Source organism: Myotis yumanensis, unplaced genomic scaffold (assembly GCF_028538775.1).
Source record: "Myotis yumanensis isolate MYYU_CA2020_CCGP unplaced genomic scaffold, mMyoYum1.0.hap1 SCAF_5, whole genome shotgun sequence".
NCBI lineage: Eukaryota > Metazoa > Chordata > Mammalia > Chiroptera > Vespertilionidae > Myotis > Myotis yumanensis.
Genome location: NW_027223756.1, coordinates 48,788,698 through 48,812,265, shown reverse-complemented (window position 1 = coordinate 48,812,265; position 23,568 = coordinate 48,788,698). Strand labels below are relative to the sequence as shown.

General features: G+C 39.8%; 1 protein-coding gene across 2 annotated transcripts in view; it reads right to left on the bottom strand.

Annotated features, from left to right (window-relative positions):
- Positions 1-22,554, bottom strand: part of SCOC (short coiled-coil protein) — a 28,287-nt gene extending 5,733 nt beyond the window's left edge. Inside the window, exon 1 of one of the 2 annotated variants that reach the window (XM_070415207.1) lies at positions 22,449-22,554. In XM_070415207.1, coding sequence (XP_070271308.1) covers positions 22,449-22,518 — 70 coding nt within the window. In that variant the 5' untranslated portion in view covers positions 22,519-22,554. The remainder of the gene's footprint in view (positions 1-22,448) is intronic. The other variant, XM_070415206.1, reaches the window with a different exon arrangement.
- Between the last annotated feature and the right edge of the window lie 1,014 nt (positions 22,555-23,568).

The window sequence follows — 23,568 nt, the reverse complement described above, 5'->3', positions numbered from 1 at the left end:
ACAAATGTGGGAAAGGAGCATTCCTGGACGTAACAGATACAGAAGGCCAATGCAATTCCGTGGTTCCTCAGTTCTAAAAGCAGACTCTTCCATATTATTTTTTTCACTTCCCAAGTCGCAGAGCTCCTACGTGCACCTCTCGTAGATTGTTCCTCTCCGCAAACCTTCCAAAGACCATTGGATAATATTTTAGAGTTGACAAAATACCTTAATTGTACTTTGGTATATAGCGCTTTCTCTCACCTTATTCCATATTCATCCTCACAACAACCCACAGAAAGAAACTGAAGCTTCATAGTAAACAAATGTCTTGCTCAAGGCCATCCCCGCAGTGTGTCAGGCCTTGGGGTGTAATGTAATCTGGCTTGATACCATGCACAGATAGACCCATTCACAGATAGACGGTCCTTGACATAAAGCACACCCTGTTTGTTTTCAGTATATGGTGAGTACATGGTAGTAGCATTCTCCCGAGTTATAGGGGTGACATTATGACTACCTGTTTCTTGGCTTTTTACTTTGGGTACAGTTTGCTGATATAGGAGAATCTGAATTATATTTTGCCGAGTGAAAATAGCCAGGCAGAAAATGTACCGTCTGTATGATTTTATTAATATAAAGTTCTAGAGCAAACAAAGCGTATCTAGTGTGATAGAAGTCAGAACAGTGGTTGCCTGGGGTGGAAGATGAATAGAGGGTTGACCTCAAAGGAATAGGGGGAACTTTCTGGTGTAATGGAAATGTTCTATAATATCTTGATGGACGTGGTAGTTACACAGTGTATCCTATAACTTACAATGTGTGTATTTGATTACGTATTATATTTCTTTAATAAAACCGATATTTTTAAACAAGATTTCTTTAGGGTTTGAAATATTCTAGGCATGTTTCTTGGGTTATTTTACTCAATCCTCAAACAATCCAGTGATCTAAATGTTATCAATCCCATTTTACAGATGAGAAATCAAGACTCAATATCATATAGCTAGTGATAGGCTGAATCGAAACCTACCTTTTTATCTGTAAAACGAGTATCATAATACCTACTTTGATGAATCTTTATTAGGATTGTCAAAATTAAGTAAAAATAAAGCACTGCAAAGACTTTTCAAATTGAAATGCTTTGAAATCACAGCCCAGAGAAGGTGGGTTGGAATTTGCAGCCCAACCTAACCAACTCAAGTTTCTACTAGGGCAAAAATATCAACATTCTTCATAGGACTGAAACAAGACCCAGGGGCTCATAGTGTAACAGTCAAAATATCCAGGATCTAATCCACAGTTACTCCGTTTATGAAGAAGCATAAAAATCTCAACTCACATGAAAGTAATCAATAGATGGCACAAATGTTGAACTTATCTGGAAAAGATTTTAAGCAGCTATTAAAAAATACTTGAACAAGTGATCACTAAAAATCTTGAAACAGAAGTTATAATTGAAGGTATAAGCAACATAATAGAAGCTATAAATAAGAACCAAAAGGAAACTTCATATCTGGAAAATAAAATAATTGAAATAGAAAACTGCAAAGACTCCATGACAGGATGGAGATGAAAGTGGGAAGAGCGACTGGAGGCTGCCTCAGTAGAACTCACCCAATCTGAGTAACAAAGAGAAAAATCAACAGAGTGAAAACACCCCATCACCTCAGGAATAAAAGACCACAAAAAAGATCTAGCATTTATGCCATCAGAGTTCCAGAAAAAAAGGAAACAGAGTATGGTACTGAAATACAGGGGGGGGGGGGGGGGGGCAAAGTAGGTTTACAGTTGTGAGTACATGAAACATTCTTTTGAGTTAATAAAACTATTATAATAATCATATCCTGCATGTATTTTTCCATATGAACAACTGTAAATGTACTTTTGCCCACCCCTATATATTTAAAGAAATTATGGCTCTCCAAGTTTGGGAAAAGACAATTTCATAAGGGGAAGGGGAGATTAGGAAAATAATGTCTAAAAGGATCTGGGGGTGGGGTGAAATGAAGACGACTTTTGAGAAACACTGTTCTAGACACTGAGTACCAATATCACTAACATCACAAAAAGGACCCCCAGATAGCGATTACTTTCTGATGGAAGAAGGATGCACCGCCATCTGTGAAGAGTCTTGTCAGGAAAAAAAGAAAAGAAAATTGCAACCTGACCTGATCAAGCCCCCAAAATAGCAATTTTACACAAAATACGGAGGACAGATTATATATATAATTTTCATTCTACCTCCTGGATAGAATTAGCAAAATCTGGCTATGGAAAAAAAAAACAAGACAAAATAAAAAAAACAATGCCCCTTACTCTAACAAAAAGAAAGTAATTTGCACTGGAGGAAAAAATGGAAAGAAAACCTGTAGGTAAAAAGACACTTAAAATACATACTTCTTTTAAACAAACAAAAATCCTATGGTTTATGTTGGATGTATCCTTGGATAATAAAAACCATTTAAAGGATGCAAGAAAATGATTGCCATTCAGTAGAATATGGTTATTTTAGGGCATTCACCTTTTTAAAAAAAATTCCGGAACCCAACATATATCTTGGTAGATAATTTAAACTTTAAAGGAAGTCTAAGACAAACTATCTAAAAAAAATAACATACAAAAAGATAATCATAAGGTTAGAGAGCAATAGAGCATTCACAAAATATTGCAAATTGGATAAAACAGTGTTGCTGATACTTAAGATCTGTCCTTGAAATAACAAAAATGTGAAGAAGAAGAAGAAAAGGAACACCCAAGTGAATATAAAAAGGGAGTTGAAATTTTGGCAAAGTAATCATGAAGTGAACATTCATTTATATATTTATTTTATACAATGTTCCATACTTGCATTATATTTTTTCCAATAAAAACTGGTTTAAAAATAGGCACTAAAGTTTGCTTCTTTTGAATAGGGAACACATACAAGTACAAATAGAAACCACTGAAATTGCATAGAAATATTTGATTATGATGAATATTCATGTGATCTGGAATATGCATATATTAATGTCAAACCATCTAAATAACAGTAGAAAATTAAAATATTTTCATAGGTAATGGGGAACTCCAAACTGAAAACTGTTGTTACAAGGCAATTAGTTATATGAGGAAGAAATGATAAATAACAAAATAGGGAACTTACAGATCATTTTGATCTTCCAGTCTGACATGCTCTCATCATGCACATAAAAACTTCTAACTTGTCTTAAGTAATTAGAGGGTTCTAAACATACTGTGGATATTTTAAAGTGTAATATGCTAAATGGAAGCATTTTGATAACTTTCAAGTGTAACCAGGTGTGTTCCCTGGTATTTTAAGCTCATTGATTTGCAAAATGTGTTTCATTTCATTTCTAAATAAGAACTCATATTTTCCTTTTTCTTTTTCCTTGAAAGGTTATTGAATTCATTGGAGAATGAGTGCTGTCCCAAACTTGGTGAGTAAGGCATATATTTTACTAGCTGAAACTTGATTTCAAAACCAGACTTAAAAGTATATTCATATTGCTATTTGGTAAGTTAGGCTGTTCATGTGTACTTTTCTCAAGATTATAATTTTCTGGTAATAATCAATAGTTGGCTAATTTGATCAGAATCATTTTCATTCATTTGTTCAATAGATAAAAAGAAATTACCAGTGTATTTTTAGAGTTTTTCAGATGAGAATCAGAAGGATATTAGGGTCTCCATGGAATCAAGCTTTGAACTTTGCAACAAAATTTAAAATAATTAGGAATGATTATCCAGTCTTGATGCTTATTTTTCTCTTGACATAGTCTTGTCTAATCAGTGCTTCCCAAACTGCATACCTCTGGTTGTACAGATGAGCTTTTAAAAATAGTTACAATAGCTGCATCTTTTTAAAAATACATTTTTATTAATTTCAGAGAGGAAGGAAGAGGGAGAGAGAGAGAGAGATATGTCAACGATGAGAGAAATCATTGATTGGCTGCCTCCTGCACGCCCCCTACTGAGGATGGAGCCTGCAATCCGGGCATGTGCCCTGACCGGGAATTGAACTATGACCTTCTGGTTCATAGGTCGATGCTCAACCACTGAGACACGCCGGCCTGGCTACTACATGTTTTATTGTAATAAAAAATATCAATACAACCACTCTCAATTTGAAGATGCTTGGCCTAGAACCATGGTCGGCAAACTGCGGCTTTCGAGCCACATGTGGCTCTTTGGCCCCTTGAGTGTGGCTCTTCCACAAAATACCGACTTCTGCTCATGGGCCACGAAGTTTGCGCCCGCACGTGGTATTTTGTGGAAGAGCCACACACAAGGGGCCAAAGAGCCGTATGTGGGTCGTGAGCCGCAGTTTGCCGACCACTGGCCTAGAACAAAGCCAAGTTCAAAAATGATATTACTTAAATGGTTAATTTAATGTGGTAAAAATTATGACGTTGGTATGCAAATGACTGGTTTGAAAAATACTGATCTATCAAAAAGCAATAAGCATTGGTTTGAAAATGAGGAAATCTGGGTTCCAATTCTGGCTCAATCTATAATTCTTCATGTATATTTGCTGGTTAGAAAATTTATTTTAGTGTTTATTATGAGCTAGATAGTGTAGTGTATCCAAATATTTGAAATTGACCACACCCGTGTGGGGGATGAGTCACTTTACTATAGACCCCTGTTTCCTCAAATGAGGGGTTCGAATAGAGTTCATTCTGCTTCTCTAATATTGAATAAAATAACATTGAGGAATTTATCAGATAACAATACCAATGAGTTGTAGTCGATGGTTCCCCATTTTTAAGAGTGAACCCTTGATGGTTTGGTTGTTATTTTACCATTGTGCTCTTGGCACTATGCCTGCCACAGGTTCTGAAGGCTCTCCTGAGTGAGTTATCTTTGCTCCATTCCAGCTTCTGCAGTTTGGGGTTTCTCTGATTCTCTATATATGAATCTACCATTATCAGTCATTTCAGCTGGGTACATCTTCCACTAACTTATTTTAAAGTAATCTGCTTTAAAATCAAGACTAATCATTGGGCTCTTGGAGCATAAAAGGAGTTCTGTTTGAAAAAGACAAAGTGGTTATTTGAAGGGCATTAGGAGTCAGTTACAGTGATAACTAATATTCTATGAAAGAATGCACATGATTTGCTAGCAAGGCTCTAAAATGCTACGCTGCTCATGGATTATTTTACTTTCAATACACAAGCATAATCTTCATAGTATTCTGTTTCCCTGGTAACCACTTATACTTAAAATAATCAACTTGGGAGAGTTCTTCTGTCAGGATATGAGATTTTGCACTACTTACTAGCTAACAAGTTAGCCCTCTAGGAGTTCATGAATGCCTGATTCCTTAAGTACCTTGGGGCACCAACCGATCTTCATGAATGTAGCCTCATTGCCAACTACATGTTGGTTGAACGAATGAATGTTCTGTTCTGGGTCCTTACTTTTTCTATCTTATAAGAGGCAGTGTCTGAGCTATGTTAGAGGATGACACTGGATTTCCACGGTGTCTTTCCTCCTCAGAGCTCACACTACTTTCTATCAAATTATCGTACGGCCCCTAATCACATCCCAGTAAGAAGCAATTTTCTTCATGGTTACAGTCGTGGCTCTTTACCCTTCCACAACATTAGGCGCACGTGGAACATCACCTAGACCAGCGGTTCTCAACCTGTGGGTCGCGACCCCTTTGGGGGTGGAACGACCCTTTCACAGGGGTCGCCTAAGACCATCGGAAAACACATATATAATTACATATTGTTTTTGTGATTAATCACTATGCTTTAATTATGTTCAATTTGTAACAATGAAATTGGGGGTCACCACAACATGAGGAACTATATTAAAGGGTTGTGTCATTAGGAAGGTTGAGAACCACTGACCTAGAGTGACAACTGATGTCACCTCATAGCATATGTCTGACAACTGTCCGGAGGTATTAAGAATAAACACAGACACCATGAATGCCATTTAAGGGCACAGATAGGGAACTGCTAATGACTTCATTACATTTATATATTCTCTTTGAGGTGGAACACCGCTGACCTCTAGTGGCAAAATTGATTCACAATAAGTATTCTAATACTGGGGAAGGAAGATGTGCTGATTTTGAGAGGCATGTGAAAATACCAGTGCTAAGATTAGGGAATGTATCAAAACTTCACCACTGCCTTTGCAGCTTCAGTGATGCATGCACAAAGTTGTCTTAGAAAAATAAGGTGCAGAAGGTAGAAAATTTAGTTATAGGATACACAAGGCACAGAGGGAGGGCAGCAGGGGAGATAGGACATACACTGTAAATGCCACCTTTCAGCACAGGCACAGCTTATTTTAATTTAATTTTTATTTGGAAACAATCTCAACTACTGAAAATTTGCAAATACACCAAGAAGGATTCTTTTTTTATATTCCTGAATAATTGAGAGTTAGTTGCCAAAACAATACCCTGTCACCCCTGGATACTTTAGTGCACATTTCCTACAAACAAGGATTTTTCTCCTTCACAATCACAATACATCCGACAAAATCAGGAAAATGACATTCATACATCACCATCATCTAATCTTCAAAGCACATTGAAGTTTCACCAGTTGCCTTGACAATGTCCACTAGAGCAAAAGTACCTGGTTCAGAACCATACACTGCATCTACTTGTCATGTGACCTTAGCCTCCTCCAACTGATTCAATTCCTCAATCCTTACTTGCCTTCCATGACCATGATGCTTTTAAAGATCATAGGATAGTTATTTTATAAAATATTTCTCAATACTTTGGCAAGAATATCACAGAAATGATGCTATGATCTTCTCATTACATTGTATTAGTGGTGCATAATCTCTGTGTATCTCTTCACTAGTAAGGTTAACTTTGATGCCTTGATTATGGTGGTGTCTTACTCTTTTTCTTTTAATAATTAGCAAGTATTTGGGGGGGGAGATATTTTGAGACTATGTAAATATTCCATTTCACATAAACTATTTATTTATTTATTTATTTATTTCAGAACTAGAGGCCTGGTGCACGAATTCGTGCACAGGTGGGGTCTGGCCAACCTGCCCCAATGGGGGCCCATTGGACCGGGCTGGCCGGGGGGAGGGGCTGCGGGTGGTTGGCCGGCCAGTCTCGCCCCTGATTGGGGTGAAGGGGGTGGCCAACTGGAGCCTGGATCAGGCTGGTTGGCTGCTGCAGTGCACATCATAGCCACTGGTTGTTTTGGTCATTCTGCCATTCTGGTTGCTAGGCTTTTATATATATAGATAGACTCATGGTTCCTGATTCAGTGAGTGGGTTATAATCTGCAGCATATCCTTAGAGAAGGAGACGAAGAGCTACATAGTATCTTGAAATCTTTTCTGTGTAATATTTTCATCAAATGTATAGAGATTCTATGCCTACTGCCTTGAATTATTAAAATTCTCATACTAACTTTATTTCTTCTTGTCCTGTAAATTAGTCTCCAAAAGAGATGTAGGGAAGAATGACCAACAAGGAAGAACTATTCATTCAAACATTTAACAAGTATTTAATGAGAGCCTAGCATGTACTAAGCACTCAATTCAGGCTGTAACTTCAGGGTGTCTGCTTCAAGGTGCAAGATGGGCACTTCCAGCGGTGGGTGGCCCCTGGGTGGGAGGCAGAGTGAGGCAGCACGTGCTCCTGTTACCATGTGGCTGGCCTCCCCAGTGCTGCTCACTTTAATTTCTCTCAGAAGACTGGATATTGACAAACCAAACATTGGTATTTTCATATGGATCTCAAATTCAGGGCTTGAGTTCGGATTATGATCTTAACTTCCACATGTCAAATATGCCACCTTGACAAAATGGTGAGACACCGCAGAGCTGTCCTTGTCATTTCACTACCCTACTTCTCATAACCCTTCCTCCGACGTTCGTTTTAAGAGAAACACCATCCCGTATGGCTTCATTTTCAGGATTCTAATAGAGGTAGATTGATAGCAGCATCTTTTTTTAAAAAATTTTATTTTATTGTTTAAAGTATTGCAGATAGTAGTACATATGTCTCCCCCCCCCCACCCCCGACCTTCCCCCGGCCTCCCCTATCCCCCGGCACATGCCCTCACCCCACCCCACAGTGTCTTGTGTTCATTGGTTATGCTTATATGCATGCATACAAGTCCTTAGATTGATCTCTTACCTCCCAACACTCCCCAGCCTTCCCACTGTAATTTGACAGTCTTTCAATGCTTCTCTGCCTCTGTATCTATCTTTTGTTCATCAGGTTATAATGTTCTTTATTATCCATAAATGAGTGAGATCATGTGGTGTTTTCCTTTCATTTCCTGGCTTATTTCACTTAGCATAATGCTCTCCAGTTCCATCTATGCTGATAGCAGCATCTTTAATTCATTGTGCCTCATGCCTTCTCTTCTTCCTCTTCACTCATTCCCTCCTTGAATCTTCTTCATCCACTGTGTTCTTCCTTATCACCTTGTTCTTTATTCTCTCTCCATTGCCCTCTGTGTCCTGTTCTCTCTCCCATTCCTCTCTTCCGTCCCTTCTGCCTACTCTCTCACATCTGCCTTGTCTTAGGTTCTCCTCTTTCATTTCTCTCCATTCTGATCTCATGGCCTGACCTTTGCACTTTTTGCTCCTATTGTACTGTTGGTTTAAGGACTTAGAGATAAAGAAACACCTCGTTAATCTGAGTTGAACAACTTTAAAAAAATGTTTTAGTTTTTATTTTAAGTGCATGGAAAGGAAGTATTTAGCTCAGATAAATTTAGGTATAAGCATTTACAGTTTGCATATTACTGGGCAGTTAAAATCATTGCTGCTAAGTCTTATTAACTGTTCACACAAATATTACTTCTAAGGCTAGTATTTTTCCTTTGTTATTCATGTACAAAGTATGCTTTTTCCTTAAGTAGCAGTGAAATGGAATATTTACATAGTCTCAAAATATCTCCCCCCCCAAATACTTGCTAATTATTAAAAGAAAAAGAGTAAGACACCACCATAATCAAGGTATCAAAGTTAACCTCACCAGTGAAGAGATACACAGAGATTATGCACCACTAATACAATGTAATGAGAAGAACATAGCATCACTTCTGTGATATTCTTGCCAAAGTATTGAGAAATATTTTATAAAATAACTATCCTGTGATCTTTAAAAGCATTAGGGTCATGGAAGGCAAGTGAGGATTGAGGAATTGATCCAAGTTGGAGGAGGCTAAGGTCACATGACAAGTAAATGCAGTGTATGGTTCTGAACCAGGTACTTTTGCTCTAGTGGACATTGTCAAGGCAACTGGTGAAACTTCAATGTGCTTTGAAGATTAGATGATGGTGATGTATGAATGTCATTTTCCTGATTTTGTCGGATGTATTGTGATTGTGAAGGAGAAAAATCCTTGTTTGTAGGAAATGTGCACTAAAGTATCCAGGGGTGACAGGGTATTGTTTTGGCAACTAACTCTCAGTTATTCAGGAATATAAAAAAAGAATCCTTCTTGGTGTATTTGCAAATTTTCAGTAGTTGAGATTGTTTCCAAATAAAAATTAAATTAAAATAAGCTGTGCCTGTGCTGAAAGGTGGCATTTACAGTGTATGTCTTATCTCCCCTGCTGCCCTCCCTCTGTGCCTTGTGTATCCTATAAGTAAATTTTCCACCTTCTGCACCTTATTTTTCTAAGACAACTTTGTGCATGCATCACTAAAGCGGCAAAAGGCAGTGGTGAAGTTTTGATACATTCCCTAATCTTAGCACTGGTATTTTTATATGCCTCTCAAAATCAGCACTCAGTCAGGATTCATCTCTTACTTCCACATATTAGAAAAACTAATGTTAATCTTATTTCTAAGAAAAAAATATTGTATAAGTATAACATGAAAATGTGATAACCTATTATTTCTTCACACAAATAAATACAGATTTCTAAGTTCTCTTCCCATCCTAGTCCATATACATAAATTATTTTCACATGGTTGTAATCACATCATAGGTACAATTTTACATTCTACTTTCCTTGTTTGAACGTATTCCAATATTGTCAGAGAGCCTCTGGGGTTCTTCTTGCCCTCTGATTCTATGATTACATTTTTGAAACACTGACCCCATAATATAACTAGGAGACCATATTTCATTATTCAATACCTGCAATGCAGGCACCTTATTGCTTCTACCCAGTCAGTATGATACAGTTATGCTACATATCTAGAAGTTTCTATCCTGATGCATTGTCATTTGACAACAACTTTGAAGTCACTCAGACCAGGGCTGGAATTCCAGCTTTGCTTTGGACAAGTCACTAAATCTTTCTGAGTTCTAGGTTTCAATCTGAAAAACAGAGATAATATTTATCACATGGTATTTGTGACGATTAAATGAGAAAATGAATGTAAAGTTCTTAGCACTGTGCTGGGTATGTAATAAGTTCTGAATAAATGTTTGTTACTATTATTCATCATCTAAAAGATGCATGACTAATTAGTAAAATTGGGCTTACTCCAAAGATTTAATTTTGTGACTCAGTTTTATTTGTGATGAGTATTGGGTTATTTTTTTTAGGTAGTACCAAGTATCCAAAGAGTTAACTAGGAATTCTAAAGAAATGAACTTATTTTCTAATCATCAGAATTGAGAACATATAGGAAAACTAGAGTGACAGCTGATTAGTCATCTTTCTGCAACACCTGCTTTAGGTTTTCTGCCTTCCAAAAGAAAAAGAAACAAGTTTATAAAGCAACAACGCAAGCTCTTAAAGATGTAGTCACTGGAACATAAAATAAATATTACACATACAGTTTGCTTTTTAAAAATGGTCAGTTTGCTACGAATTTGCTTTTAAAAAGTGGTCAGTTGGCTCTGAATTTGCCGAATTTCTTGCACAGTCCAGTGATTACACATTTTGGAAAAAGGATAATGTCCCAGCTTATAAACTGGACCCATAAAGAAGTTACTGTTCATATTAGTAAAAAAAAAAAAAATCTACAAAAATGGTTATTTAGGAAATTCCTTGAAATAGAGGCCCTCCTTGCTTGGGCAATCAGTAAATATTTCACAGAAAGGCACTGGCTGAGAAATTTAGTGTGTAGGGGCCAACAGTCACTGCCAAGTGTGACAGAGTCTCTCAAATTACACATCAATTACATTTTGACAGAAATTCTGTTTTTACGCTAAAGCAGAAGGGACAGGAATCCACTATGTAAGTTGAAGAACATTTAATATCATGAAGCTCAAGCCATTTAAAATTCTAAAATAAAAAAGAATGAGAAACATCATTGAAAAATATCTTCAAATATTTTTTATAAAAGAAGTTTCCAATAGTTATTGTGACTTTAGAAAAACCCACCAACTTTGCTACCAAGAGTGAAAACGAAAGCAAAATATCATGGGCGAACAGATGATAATAGTCTTTTGTCTGCTGGAGAAAGGTATTGAAGATTCTGAGGCATAGGAAAGGAAGAATGTGTTTTAAAATGCAGACTTTCCCAAACAGCTTTGACTAATGTCATGCTACCAGCAATGAGAGAACCATGTGTGTGTACAGCCAAGTACTCTGAGCCAAAGTCATTAAGCTGACACCAAAAGGAAAAGAAACGTGTGAAGAGAAACAAGGGAACAATGAATGAATGAGGAGGAAGGCCATAAGGGCTGAAAAGAAGCGCTGTTGGCTGTTTGCATCCCAGGAAGGCGTGGGGAAGGAAGACGTAGGTGGCTCGCTCTAACAGAAAGGAAGCAAGGGGACACTGTGCTGCGGAACCATTCATGTGGGCTGCCACTGAGTCCCTTCTGTGTCCAGTGTTGAAGATTGAAAGTGAATGCTAAAGTACTAGTACACCCTCCAATGAATTTGGCCATGAATATTAATTTAAAAGGTTATTCAAACATCCTTAGGGATGTCAAAAAAGATCATCTCAAGAAGGGTAGACTTTTTAATTTTTTTTAGTGCAAATGAACAAAGTACATTCATTGCAGCAGCAAAGGCAGGAAGCTTCTGCATTTCTTAGTTGGCATTTGGGATCCATATAAGTCGAGATAATGGCACTGGCCCGGTGGAATATCTGTAAGCTGAAGCTAATATGGACAGTGGCATCAGGAGTACCTCCCCTGGCCCAGCAAAATGCCTTGCAGATTTAGCATAAGAGACTCAATAAGAAAAAAAGGAGATTAACTCTGCTTCTCAGTAGCTTTTGAGAGTGGGATGGCTCTGGGGTCAGGAATGATTTGCTAGAAATTGCAAGTGCTCTTTCAATTGGAGGAAATCCACTTAAATGAAATGAATGATCTAGCATAATGCAAAACCTGGTTTCAGTAAACAAGCTTAACAAATGGAGTGTTAGAGCGGTCTCTAAATGTTTCAGTAATTAAGAGTGTTCTCTAATTTTCTCATCGAAGGGTAAACATTAATATTTTGACTCTCCCTTTAAAAGACAAACCATCCATCAGATAGATGCCTTGTACCAGCAATGTTTTTTTTCTTCATTTGTTCAAAAGAAAAAAGGGAGTCAGACACATATGTAATACCTTAATCAATAAAGAAAGATGTTTTATTGAAAAAAAAGTCAGATTGTTTTATGCTAAATGTATATGAAATCTTCATAAATGTGCTAGTTTATTTTTCTAGAGAAAAATCCAGAGGAGACCCCCCCAAAATCAGGGGTGACTTTTATTGACCCAAGCTCATGAGCTAAGGAGAGGCTGACCTTTCCCAGGTTGGCTTCCTGCTTAGAATGGGCCAGCGGCTTTTCCCCCCAATTGGATTCGATCAGCTTTGGATACACCACCCTTCACAGGCCTTCTGTCCACCAGACTTGTTCAAAATTTGGGGGTTAAAGACTTGTTTCCTTAAATACCCTGGCGCTCCCTTAGGAAACCTGTAAATGAACCTTCAAAGAGAAACTGGAGTGGCAGAGAAGAAGGAGAAATCTAAAAGAGCAGGGCAGCCCAGCTGGTGTGGCTCAGTGGTTGCGTGTCAACCTATGAACCAGGAGGTCGCAGTCCGATTCCCAGTCAGGGCACATGTTTGGGTTGCGGGCTCAATCCCCAGTGTGGGGCATGCAGGAGGCAGCTGATTAATGATTCTCTCTAATCATTGATGTTTCTGTCTCTCCCTCTCCCTTCCTCTCTGAAATCAATACAAATAAATAAATAAAAGAGCAGGACAAAATGCATGAAGTAGCTTCAGCTGACCCTCAACTCTACGAATAAAAATTTCAAATGGCCCCAAAGCTATGAGCGACCCTACTGGAAAGAACATGTGCTCCGATCACAGAACCAGAGTTACTGTCACAGCTGTTGCAGGAAGACAAGTTTTGCTTTCACAGATACTAGTAAATTGAGGACTTGGGAGCGCTTTACTGCTCCTGACCAGCACACAGCAGACACTAGCCTCATCCTTGTGTACTTAGTTAAGGACGCCTCCACTCTGGCACTCTCACCTGCATAGGATCCTCCCAAGTGGTCCAGTGTAACCTGGCAAAGCCACAGCGCAGCACGCACCAGGGAGCTTGGTGCTGGCTGCAAACACTGGCTCCATTTACTGCCAGAAAAGAAAGGCCTGCTCCCTTTTCATGGACAAGACTCCTGCTAGAGCTCAGTGTGTCTCCCAACTGGGTAGCCACAAGCCTGTTTCCTCCTTTAGCCGGCAGATAATGGAGGGTGAGATGAAAAGGAATACAGACCCTCGATACCTTTTACTTGGAGTGCTAACTAATGCAGCGCCTCGTGTCTGATCTTCTGCTCGGCTGAGGGGATGGCAGATGGCCCTCTGAAAGCTTTTCAAACCCAGGCTGCTTGCAGCAGAGCATGAGGGGGATTGTTACATTTCCCCTACAGTGGTAGGAAGCAGCACCAAATAAAAGCACACAATTGTGCCACTTCTCTGGGAGGCTTATTACAACCTTACAATGAGGGCTAATTGGCTGAGGCCAAAAGCAGATGCAGAAGCAGCTTTGAATATTACTCAGGAGAGGTTTTAGAGAGCAGGGCCTGGGAGGAGGCTGAGGCACAGAGGAGAACAGCCATGGGCGGAACATCGACAGGGAAGAGGTGAGGCTGAGATGAAGAGGGAAAAGAGAAGCTGTTATTTTAATCACGAAAGATCCATGCTCTTGTTTAAAGAATTTCTTCATACCCACCTGCCACTTCTTCCCCAAGCCTCCTCCTCTGGAAGACGTCAACAGGCAGGCCTGGCCTACAGAGCAGCGACTGCAGGACACTGCTGTTACCATGACAACTGTAGTGAACAAGTCTTGGAGCCTTTAAAGGAACTTTTGTGTGAGCTCCTTGAAGTGGACAGAGGAGGAACGAAAACATACTGAATGAACACTTGCTGTACACCAGGCTAGTTCAAGAAGCTACCTTTATTATTTCATTTAACCTCCAAAACAATACTGAGACACATTTTTAGATCATTTTGCAACTGAGGAAACTCAGGCTTAGGGATGTTAAATAACTTGCTCAAAGTTCGACAGAGTCATATTCAGGCATTCCTGACTCCAAAGTTCAAATCCTTCCTGCCACTCTATCCTGAGTCAATTCTTCTAATAGCAAGGTAGTGATCGCATGTGATAGTATGTGCTCAATAAATGTTTTCTGAAAGCACAACTAAACTGAACCAGAAGTGGAGACAGGGAAGAAACTCTAAAAAGTAGAAATAATAGGGGAGAGCTGACACTAGTAGTAAATTCTTAGCTAGGGGATGGCCAGCCTCACTGGCCCTCAAACCAATATACACACAAATTCAAGCACAATTGTTTGCAAAAAAAAGAAGGTATTGTCTACTATGTGCTAAAAGTATAGATATTTTAAGACCCAGGCTCTGTCCTATAGTAGCTCATAGTCTGTTGGGTAGGAAACATACATCAAGGGCAAAATGCTGTGAAAAAATATAGGTAGCGATAAGATTGTAATTTTCAGGACGGAGAAAGGAAACTGGGAAGGTCAGGGGAGGCTTCCTGGAGGAGGTAGTGCCAGAGTGAGTTCTTACAGGATGAGTAGTAGTTAGCCAGGCAAGAGAAGGGTGAGTGGTGGTATTCCAGGCAAAGAGAGCACCATGAACAGTCAGAGGCATGACATAGACAGCATGTGGATAGAACATTAAGTGTTTCCTTCTGAGCCCAAGCTGTGTGGCAGGAAATGACACTGAAGAGATAGGTCAAGCCAGGAAGGAGACTTTAAATAAATGCCATGCTAAGTGTCTTGGACTTTGTCCATCAGAGGATGAGAGGCATTGATTGTTCTCTGCAAGGAGAGGGAGTGATACGGTCAGTGTGGAGGAGAGATTTGAAAGGATAATAATTGAAATAGGAAGAACAATTGGGAGGTTGATGCTGTGATTTATGTGGGAGATAATGAAGGCCTTAATCAAGGAAGGGTTGGTAGGGTTAGAGAAGGCCAGGTGTATTGGAGAAACATTGTCAAGGTCAAGTCAACAGATGATTGGATGGTGAGAGATGAGACTGGGACAATGACATATGAATTTCTAGCTTAAGGAACTGGCTGGATGATGGGACCATTCATTAAAATTATGAATCAGGAGTAGGAGCAGATTTGGGGTAGGAGTGGGGAAGATGAGTTCATTTGACACCTGGGATATATCTAGGTGTCTAGTAGTTAGTTTAAGAATCAGAGACTCAGGAGAGAGATAAAGACAAGTGATAAAGATTCAAAAGCAGAAGTCTGAAAATAGTTTCTTCTGCAATCATGTCTATACTGAAGATGTGTTTTGTTTAGAACTTGGTGATAATATTTTAAAATTAGAACATGGAAATATCAGGAAAGTGCACCAAAAATTTTCTGCATTTCTAGGACCTCTTGAAAATTCTGCTTATTTGCATTTCCATTCTTCCCAGGCAACAGTCAGCTGGAAATAGGAAGCAGCTGTGCTCTCTGAGCAGGGCTCGTGCTCTCCTGGTAGCTGTAGTCCTCACCTGGCTGGACCCCTGGCCCTGAAGTGAGGTTTAGCATTGGTTGCCATTTTATCACAACAATTGCTCTGTTGCCTTTCTTATGGTAGAGTTAAGAGGAAAGTAACCTTTTCTTGTTCGCTTATCTCATTCAAAAGTAGAAAATGAAATCTAGTCCAAGATAACAGTGTGTTTCAAGGAAAATGGTCATAAGAAATGAAAAAAGTTGCCATATATTTGATATGCAAATAAAGCATATCCTGTTGAAAGAATTAAACTTGAGACACCATTGTGAAATAAACTATATTAAAAGCAGTTGCTGTTATATTTAAAAAATGCATAACTTTCCATTTGTTTGTATCATCTTTAATTTCTTTCATCAGTATTTTCTACTTTTCATTTTATAAGTCTTTAATATTATTAAAATGTCCATAGTACCCAAAGCAATCTACAGACTTAATGCAGTCCCTATCAAAATCCCAAGGGCATATTTTACATAAAAAGAAAAAAACTGTAAAATTGATATAAAACCACAAAAGACTCCAAATTGTCAAAACAATTTTTTAGGGAGGAAAAAAGAACAAAGCTAGAAACATACTTCCTAAAATCAGTGTAATAAAAATATATTACAAAGCAGTGGTAATTAAAAAGTGTAGCACTGGCATAAAGACAGACATATACACCAATGAAACAAAATAGAGAGCCCAGAAATATATGGCCAACTGATCTTTATCAAGGGTGCCAAGAATACACATGGGGAAAGGATAATCTCTTCAATTAATGGTATTGGGAAAACTGAATATCCACATGCAAAAGAATGGAATTGGACTCTTATCTTACACACACACACACACACACACACACACACACAAGAAAACTCAAAATGGATTCAAGACTTAAAATGAAAGAACAGAAGTTATAAAACTCCTAGAAGGATATATAGAGGAAAAGCTTCATGACATTGGTGTTGGCAATAATTTCATGGATATGACACCAAAAGTTCAGCCAACAAAAGCAAAAATGGACAATTGAGACTACATCACACTAAAAAGCTTCTGTGCAGTAAAGGAAACAACCAATGGGCTATAGAGGCAACTCACAGAATGGGAGAAAATATTTGTAAATCATATATGTGATAAGGGGTGATTTCCAAAATATATAAGGAACTCCTACATCTCAATAACAAAAGCATTAAAAGCCCAATTGAAAATGTGGAACTTGAATAAACATTTCATCAAGGAAGACATACAAATAGCCAACAGATATGTGAAAAGATGCTCAATGTCACTAGTCCTTAGGGAAATGCAGATCAAAACCGTGATGAGATATCACCTAACACCTGTTAGACTGGCCATCAAAACAAAAAAAACAAAAAAAAAACCACAGGTGCTGGTGAGGAATTGGAGCCCTTTTATACTACTGATGGCAATGTAAAATGATACAGCTGCTATGGAAAACAGTATGGAGGTTCCTCAAAAATTTAAAAATAGAACTACTGTATCATCCAGCAATCCTACTTCTGGATATTTATCCAAAAGAATTGAATTCAAGAATCACCATTATAATAGCTAAGATGTGGAACAGTCTAACTGTCCATTAACATATGAATGGATAAGCAAAAATGTAGTATATACACACAATGGAATATTAAGACTTAAAAAAGAAAGACACCTGGAAAAATGCCACAGCATGAACCTTAGTTTACTAAGTGAAATGAGCCAGTCACAGAAGAACAAATAGTATGGTATGATTTCACTTATATTATACTAGAGGCCTGGTGCACAAAATTTGTGCAGGGGAGGGGGTGTCCCTCACCCTCTCCAATCTGGGACCCCTCAGGGGATGTCTGACTTCTGGTTTAGTTGGACATCCCTAAACCGGCAGACATCCCTCTCGCAATCTGGGAACGCTGGCTACTAACTGCTCGCTTGCCTGCCTGCCTGATTGCCCCTAACCGCCTCTGCCTGCTGGCCTGATCGCGCCCTAACTGCTCCCCTGCTGGCCTGATCATCCCTAACTGCTCTCCCCTGCCAGCCTGATCGCCCCTAACCACCTCTGCCTCGGCCCCTGCCACTGTGGCTTTGTCCGGAAGGATGTCTGGAAAACATCTGGTCTAATTAGCATATTACCCTTTTATTAGTATAGATGAGGTCTGAGGTATCTAAGATGGACTCATGGAAGCAAAGAATAGAATGATGGTTGCAGATGCTAGGGGGCGGGAAAGGGACAGTGGCATAAAATTTCAGGTGTGTAAAATGAATAAGTTCTTGAGATCTGATATACTGTCGAACATGACTATAGCTAACAATACTATATTGTACACTTAAAAAAATCTGTTAAGAGGATAAATCTCATGTTGTGTTCTTACCCCATTAAAATAAAATAAAAATTTTAACAAAAAGATGCATGTTGAAAAACCCAATGAACTGAAAAAAAGAATTGAAATTTCAATAGTTTTTTTTGGAAATTGAATGAAGTAAATGATAATATACCATTGCCTCTGTCCCATGAACACACTGCCCGACCTTAAGTGTGTTTGAATTTGCAACCCCTGTCTTAGAGTCACTGGTATATAGCATCATGGACAGTGAGAATGGAATTTGGAGGAATGGATGAGATCATCCAGAGAGTATGTCTAGAGAGAGAAGAAAAGTAGGCCAAGGGCAGAATCTTAGGGAAATAATTGAAGGAAGGGATTCCCAAAAGAGTCTGAGAATTATGAGAGAGAGGTTAAAGGAGAACCTGAGCAGTGTGGTAGCATCAAAGCCAGGGGAGAAGAAGCATGGAGGAAGGAGAGATCAATACTATCAAATGTTTGCTCTATACGATACCATATGCCTCCCACCCAGAAAGGAGGCCAGTCCAGCTACTGCATAGCTTAGACCAGAGATCTCCACACTACCTTGGTTCACAGTGCCTTTAAGTCTGTCATTTTTAACAATGCTCCAAAGTCCAGAGGAATACCCAACAGTTCCATAAAATAATTATTTAGTAATACAAATATTTATATCCTTCAAATTTAGTAACCATTTGAAAAAATACTGCACTTAAACTGAAAGAAATTTCTATTTTTAAATTTCATTCTTTAAAAGCTACAATTACTTACTTATGGGACATATGAGCCTCTTGAGCATTTCACAAATTCTCCCATCTTCTCCAACTGACATCCTCATTACCTACATTGATTTTTATACAGAACTTGCTTTTAGCACAGCGACCACAGAAAACCCAGCATTGAAAGAGATGTCACTGAAAGAAATGTAGCTCATCTAATGTGAAATTGTGAACCGGTCCTAGCCATTGATCACCACAGTGTCTGATAGAGGTGGAGACACACCCCCGGAATCCCTGTGGGTTTGCTGTACTTCCCTGGGGCACCTTGGCACACACTTTGGGAACGGTGGGGTTAAAGCTGATTTAGAATCCTATCATTTATATACTTGTTTCTATGGAGATACCTGGTCTGCAATCCATACAACTAACCTATAAATGAATTGATGCAGCACAACTGGTTTGTGATTTGAGTAACTGCTGCCACTGCCAGTTCTCATGCCCCCAGACTAACAGGCAGTAGGATCACCTAAATAAATATAAAGATAAACAAAGTTTAATGCCTTCAGTCTTCTTCCCAAACAAACCTTTTCTCTGAGTTAGCAAATATTTTCTTTTCCTTTCTCTTGCTATCCTCAGAATAAGAAGATAATCAGTGTTATGATGGGGGGTTAGGGGGTGGGATGGAGACAGTGAGTGGGTCTGAAGCAGTCACACTGGCAATCAACATCTGAGTACTTGAAGCCTCTGTATACTCAGAAGTAAAACTGAACTTTCCTTGTAGGATAGCCTCCATATCTAGCAGTTTCTTTCTTTTTTTTTTTTTTTTTTTAATATATTTTATTGATTTTTCACAGAGAGGAAGGGAGAGAGATAGAGAGTTAGAAACATCGATCAGCTGCCTCCTGCACATCTCCTACGAGAGATGTGCCCGCAACCCAGGTACATGCCCTTGACCGGAATCGAACCTGGGACCTTTCAGTCCGCAGGTCGATGCCCTATCCACTGAGCCAAACCGGTTTCGGCCATATCTAGCAGTTTCAAGTACAACACTTAGCTCCATATCTAGCAGTTTCAAGTACAACACATAGCTTGCCAGTGTGTACCTTGGGCAAGTCATGTAACCTCTCTGAGCCTCTGTTTCATATATGTGTGTATATGTATGTGTATTTATATATATGATATATGTATGACATATATACATTATATAGTAATCCTATCTAATAATAGACAAACATGGTAATTGACCGTACCTTCACTATGCCTCCCATGGGCTAATCAGTGAGATATGCAAATTAACCACCAACAAAGATGGCAGTTAATTTGCATACGTAGGCACGAAGCGGTGGAGCGAAGGCTTGAAGGTGGCTCTGGCCGGAGTGAAGGCCTGGGTCCCAGGTGCCGGAGGAAAACCAGTGCCGGCAGCCAGGGGAAGGGAAGGCCTATTGCACAAATCTTTTCGTGCAACAGGCCTCTAGTATATAATATAGAACAAAAAGAAAAGTAAGAAATTGAACTAAACTTTTTCATATTATAAGCCATACCTTTTTCATGCTTTACTCTTGCAAAGATGCCATGATGTCTATTAAACAAGCTGCATTTATTTCCCAATAGTTTGTTTTCCTATTTTTATTTATCAAACACCAAGAGCCTCTTATTAACAACAGTGAACCAGTGCAACCACATCAAATTGATACAATTATCTTCCAAAGCCAAAACACATGATGTCTCAATTCATTGTCATGACAAGTAAATGAACAATTTCTATTTAACATCTTGGAATGCTGAAACAGCACGTACACTTCGTACTAGTCCTCCAGCCCGCCGCTGGTTACTATGCTGGACCATCTCTTAAGGCTTTTGCCCTCAGAGTCTCTGACTTCTCTAACCGAGCACGGGAGGTGGCGAGTGGGAGTAGGAGACCCCAGGGCCGTTGCCACCATTCTCTCTGCCAACCCAGGAGGGCCGCTTACCCCATCCCGGCTTATTCAGCCTTTCTACCCATGGACTCAGTTAGCAAACGACTCCGACAGATGCCAACAGTGGACTGGACACCTGACTTCAAGTCACTGTCCTCCCCTGCTCTTGTCTGCGCTGGAAGTGTGAGCGAGGCAGAGGTGGCAACATGAGAGCAAGGTTTTGGCAGTGCCCAAGGCTGGAGGAGTGTTCAGAATGGCTTGTTGCCCAGCCACACGCACGGTCCCCTGTTCAGGTCCAGCCCACGCTACTATCATGAAAGAATCCTGGGATGGGCCGAATTGGAGCGAGCAGGTACTCCATAGGAGCTACACCCGCCCACAGCATACAGGGCTCCCCACGCGCACGCTCGTCGTTCATCTCTCATGTGCCTTCCAGAAGCAAAGACACAGGTTTCCCTTGATCTTCCTTTCTTTCCTTCCCTCGCTCGCTGCCTTCTGCAACTCTGTCATTTTCTAAAATGCCCTGGTGCGAGCACGTTAAGGCCGAGGGTATCCAATTGCTCCAACAGCCCCAGAACCTGGTGTCTTTCCTCTCCTCGTAAAAGCTGAAAATGCTCCTCTTTGATTCCCAAAGCCCCCAGCATGCTTATGCGGTGCCAGGAGGGGAAGCTTAGCTTGGCTGGCTGGCAGTTGTGCTAAGTCTGGCCACAATTTAGAAAGAAGCTTTTTGGATCTGAGCATTTAGGTAGAAAGTGGAGAAGTGTGGCTGTATGAAAGAGCAATTGATGTTAAATATTCATGCTCTGTTCTCTGTTCATCAGAATCAGTAACCCCCATTGTTTAGCTGCAGCTCTGGCTTCTTACTAGGGTTGTACTGAAGGAACTGGATACAAAACAACGCCAGCCACACACACACACACACACACACACACACCCCTCACTCCCACCCCCACACACCCAGACATGAGTACTTATACTAGTATGTTTGAAGTGTTTCCAGTTAACATTGTGCAATTCAGCATTATTAATTTTTCTGGGATAGTTATCCTTCCATCAGCATTTTTGAACTATTACTATCTCTCTCCCAACCCCCCACCTTTTCCTTCTCTCATGTTGTTTTCAGCAACTTTGTCCTTACTTAAAAACCATATAAAATAGTATTTTATATGATCAGCATGTGTTTTAAACAATTCTGAAAGTGAATTGCAACATATTCTAGTTCATTTTTCAGAAATAAAATTATTTTACAAAATAGAGAAGAAATAGACTATAATTGAATAAAATGTGGTAATATCATAGGTTGCTTTAGTAACAACTTTGAAGTCATGTTTCCTGAGCTTTTAGGAAATAAACATTTTATATTTTCATATGTTGATTTATTTTTTCGAAATACATGTAATTCAACCACAGGAACTTTAAAAATAGTCAACTTTAAAAGGAACTTTAAAAAACTTTAAAAGGAAAAAGAAAAACAGCACTTAATTAAAAGCTTTTATGTCTTATTTTTGTAGCTATATTTTTTCAAATTTTCTACAAAGAGTATGTTTTACCATTATAATAAAAATGATAACATTGATATTTTTAAAAAACAGCTGAGCGGTTGCTGAATTCTGTGTTTCAGAATCCACCAAGTTCTCCCTTACCTATGTCGTCTGCAAGAGAAATGTTGGTGAAGGTGCTGTCCTCCTCTTCTTCTTTGCTGGGCCCGTCCATCTTGTATGCTTTTCAGGTCTGTTAGTGAGGAAAATGAGGGCAGGGAAAAGCGGCAGTCTCCCCATGTGATCACCCTTGTTAAATCATTAATAAATGAGCGTCCAAGAAGGTGCTATCTGATCCTTGCACTAGCCATCCTCTTCCTGCTTGTCACCTGAGAAGTCCTACCTGAGTGTTACGTTCTCAACCGGAAATGGTTAGACACTCAGGTGAAAAAGCCACAATCTTTACCTGCAGCTGCTGAGCTGGTACTGGTGCTGTTCTCTGGCTAGATGCCAAACCTGGCCTTCAGTCCTATGGCAATTTCCTTGGGCTGCATGGCCCAAGAACATTGCCAAAAAAGCACCGGGATGAGGTTGGGGGAAGAAATGGAACTTCATATGATTAGCATATCTTTTAGGCACCTACAAGAAACAAGGTTTTGGGAGAATCGAAGATGGCGGCATAGGTAAAACACCAGAGACTGCCACCGTGGACAACCACTTCAAAAATACAACTAAAAGTCGGAGCGGACATCAACCAGAACCACGGGAAGGCTGGCTGAGGAGAGTCTCTTCAACTAGAAGCAAGAACAACAGCATTCCGACGCTCAGCGGAGGCGCAGTGTGGAAAATTTAAAGGAGCGAATCTCAGACTCTGGGCTACAGATCCGGGCGAGTCTCTAGGGACCCAGACTCAAACGGGAGAAGCGGGACTGTCTGGCTACGGCCCCTCCGAGGTTTGCAGCGATTGCTGGGACAGAGAGGCAGAGCCCCTGGGGACGGACTGAGAGCGGCCATAGCTGCTCCCTCCCCCCCGCCCTGTTGAGCCCGCCCCGCCCAAACCCCACGCACAACCATTTGCCGACCGCCTCAGGCAAGGGCTGGACTAGCACCTCCCCTGAGGACTGAAGTTTTCCCACAGCTGATTTCCACCACCAGTCGGCCTGATGGTCAAATCCCTCTAGTGTTAACTACAACAATTAAGGCTTCGCTAGAACAAGACTGCGCACAGAGACCACAAGGGGGTGCACCAAGAAAGCATAAAAGATGCGGAGACAAAAAAACATGA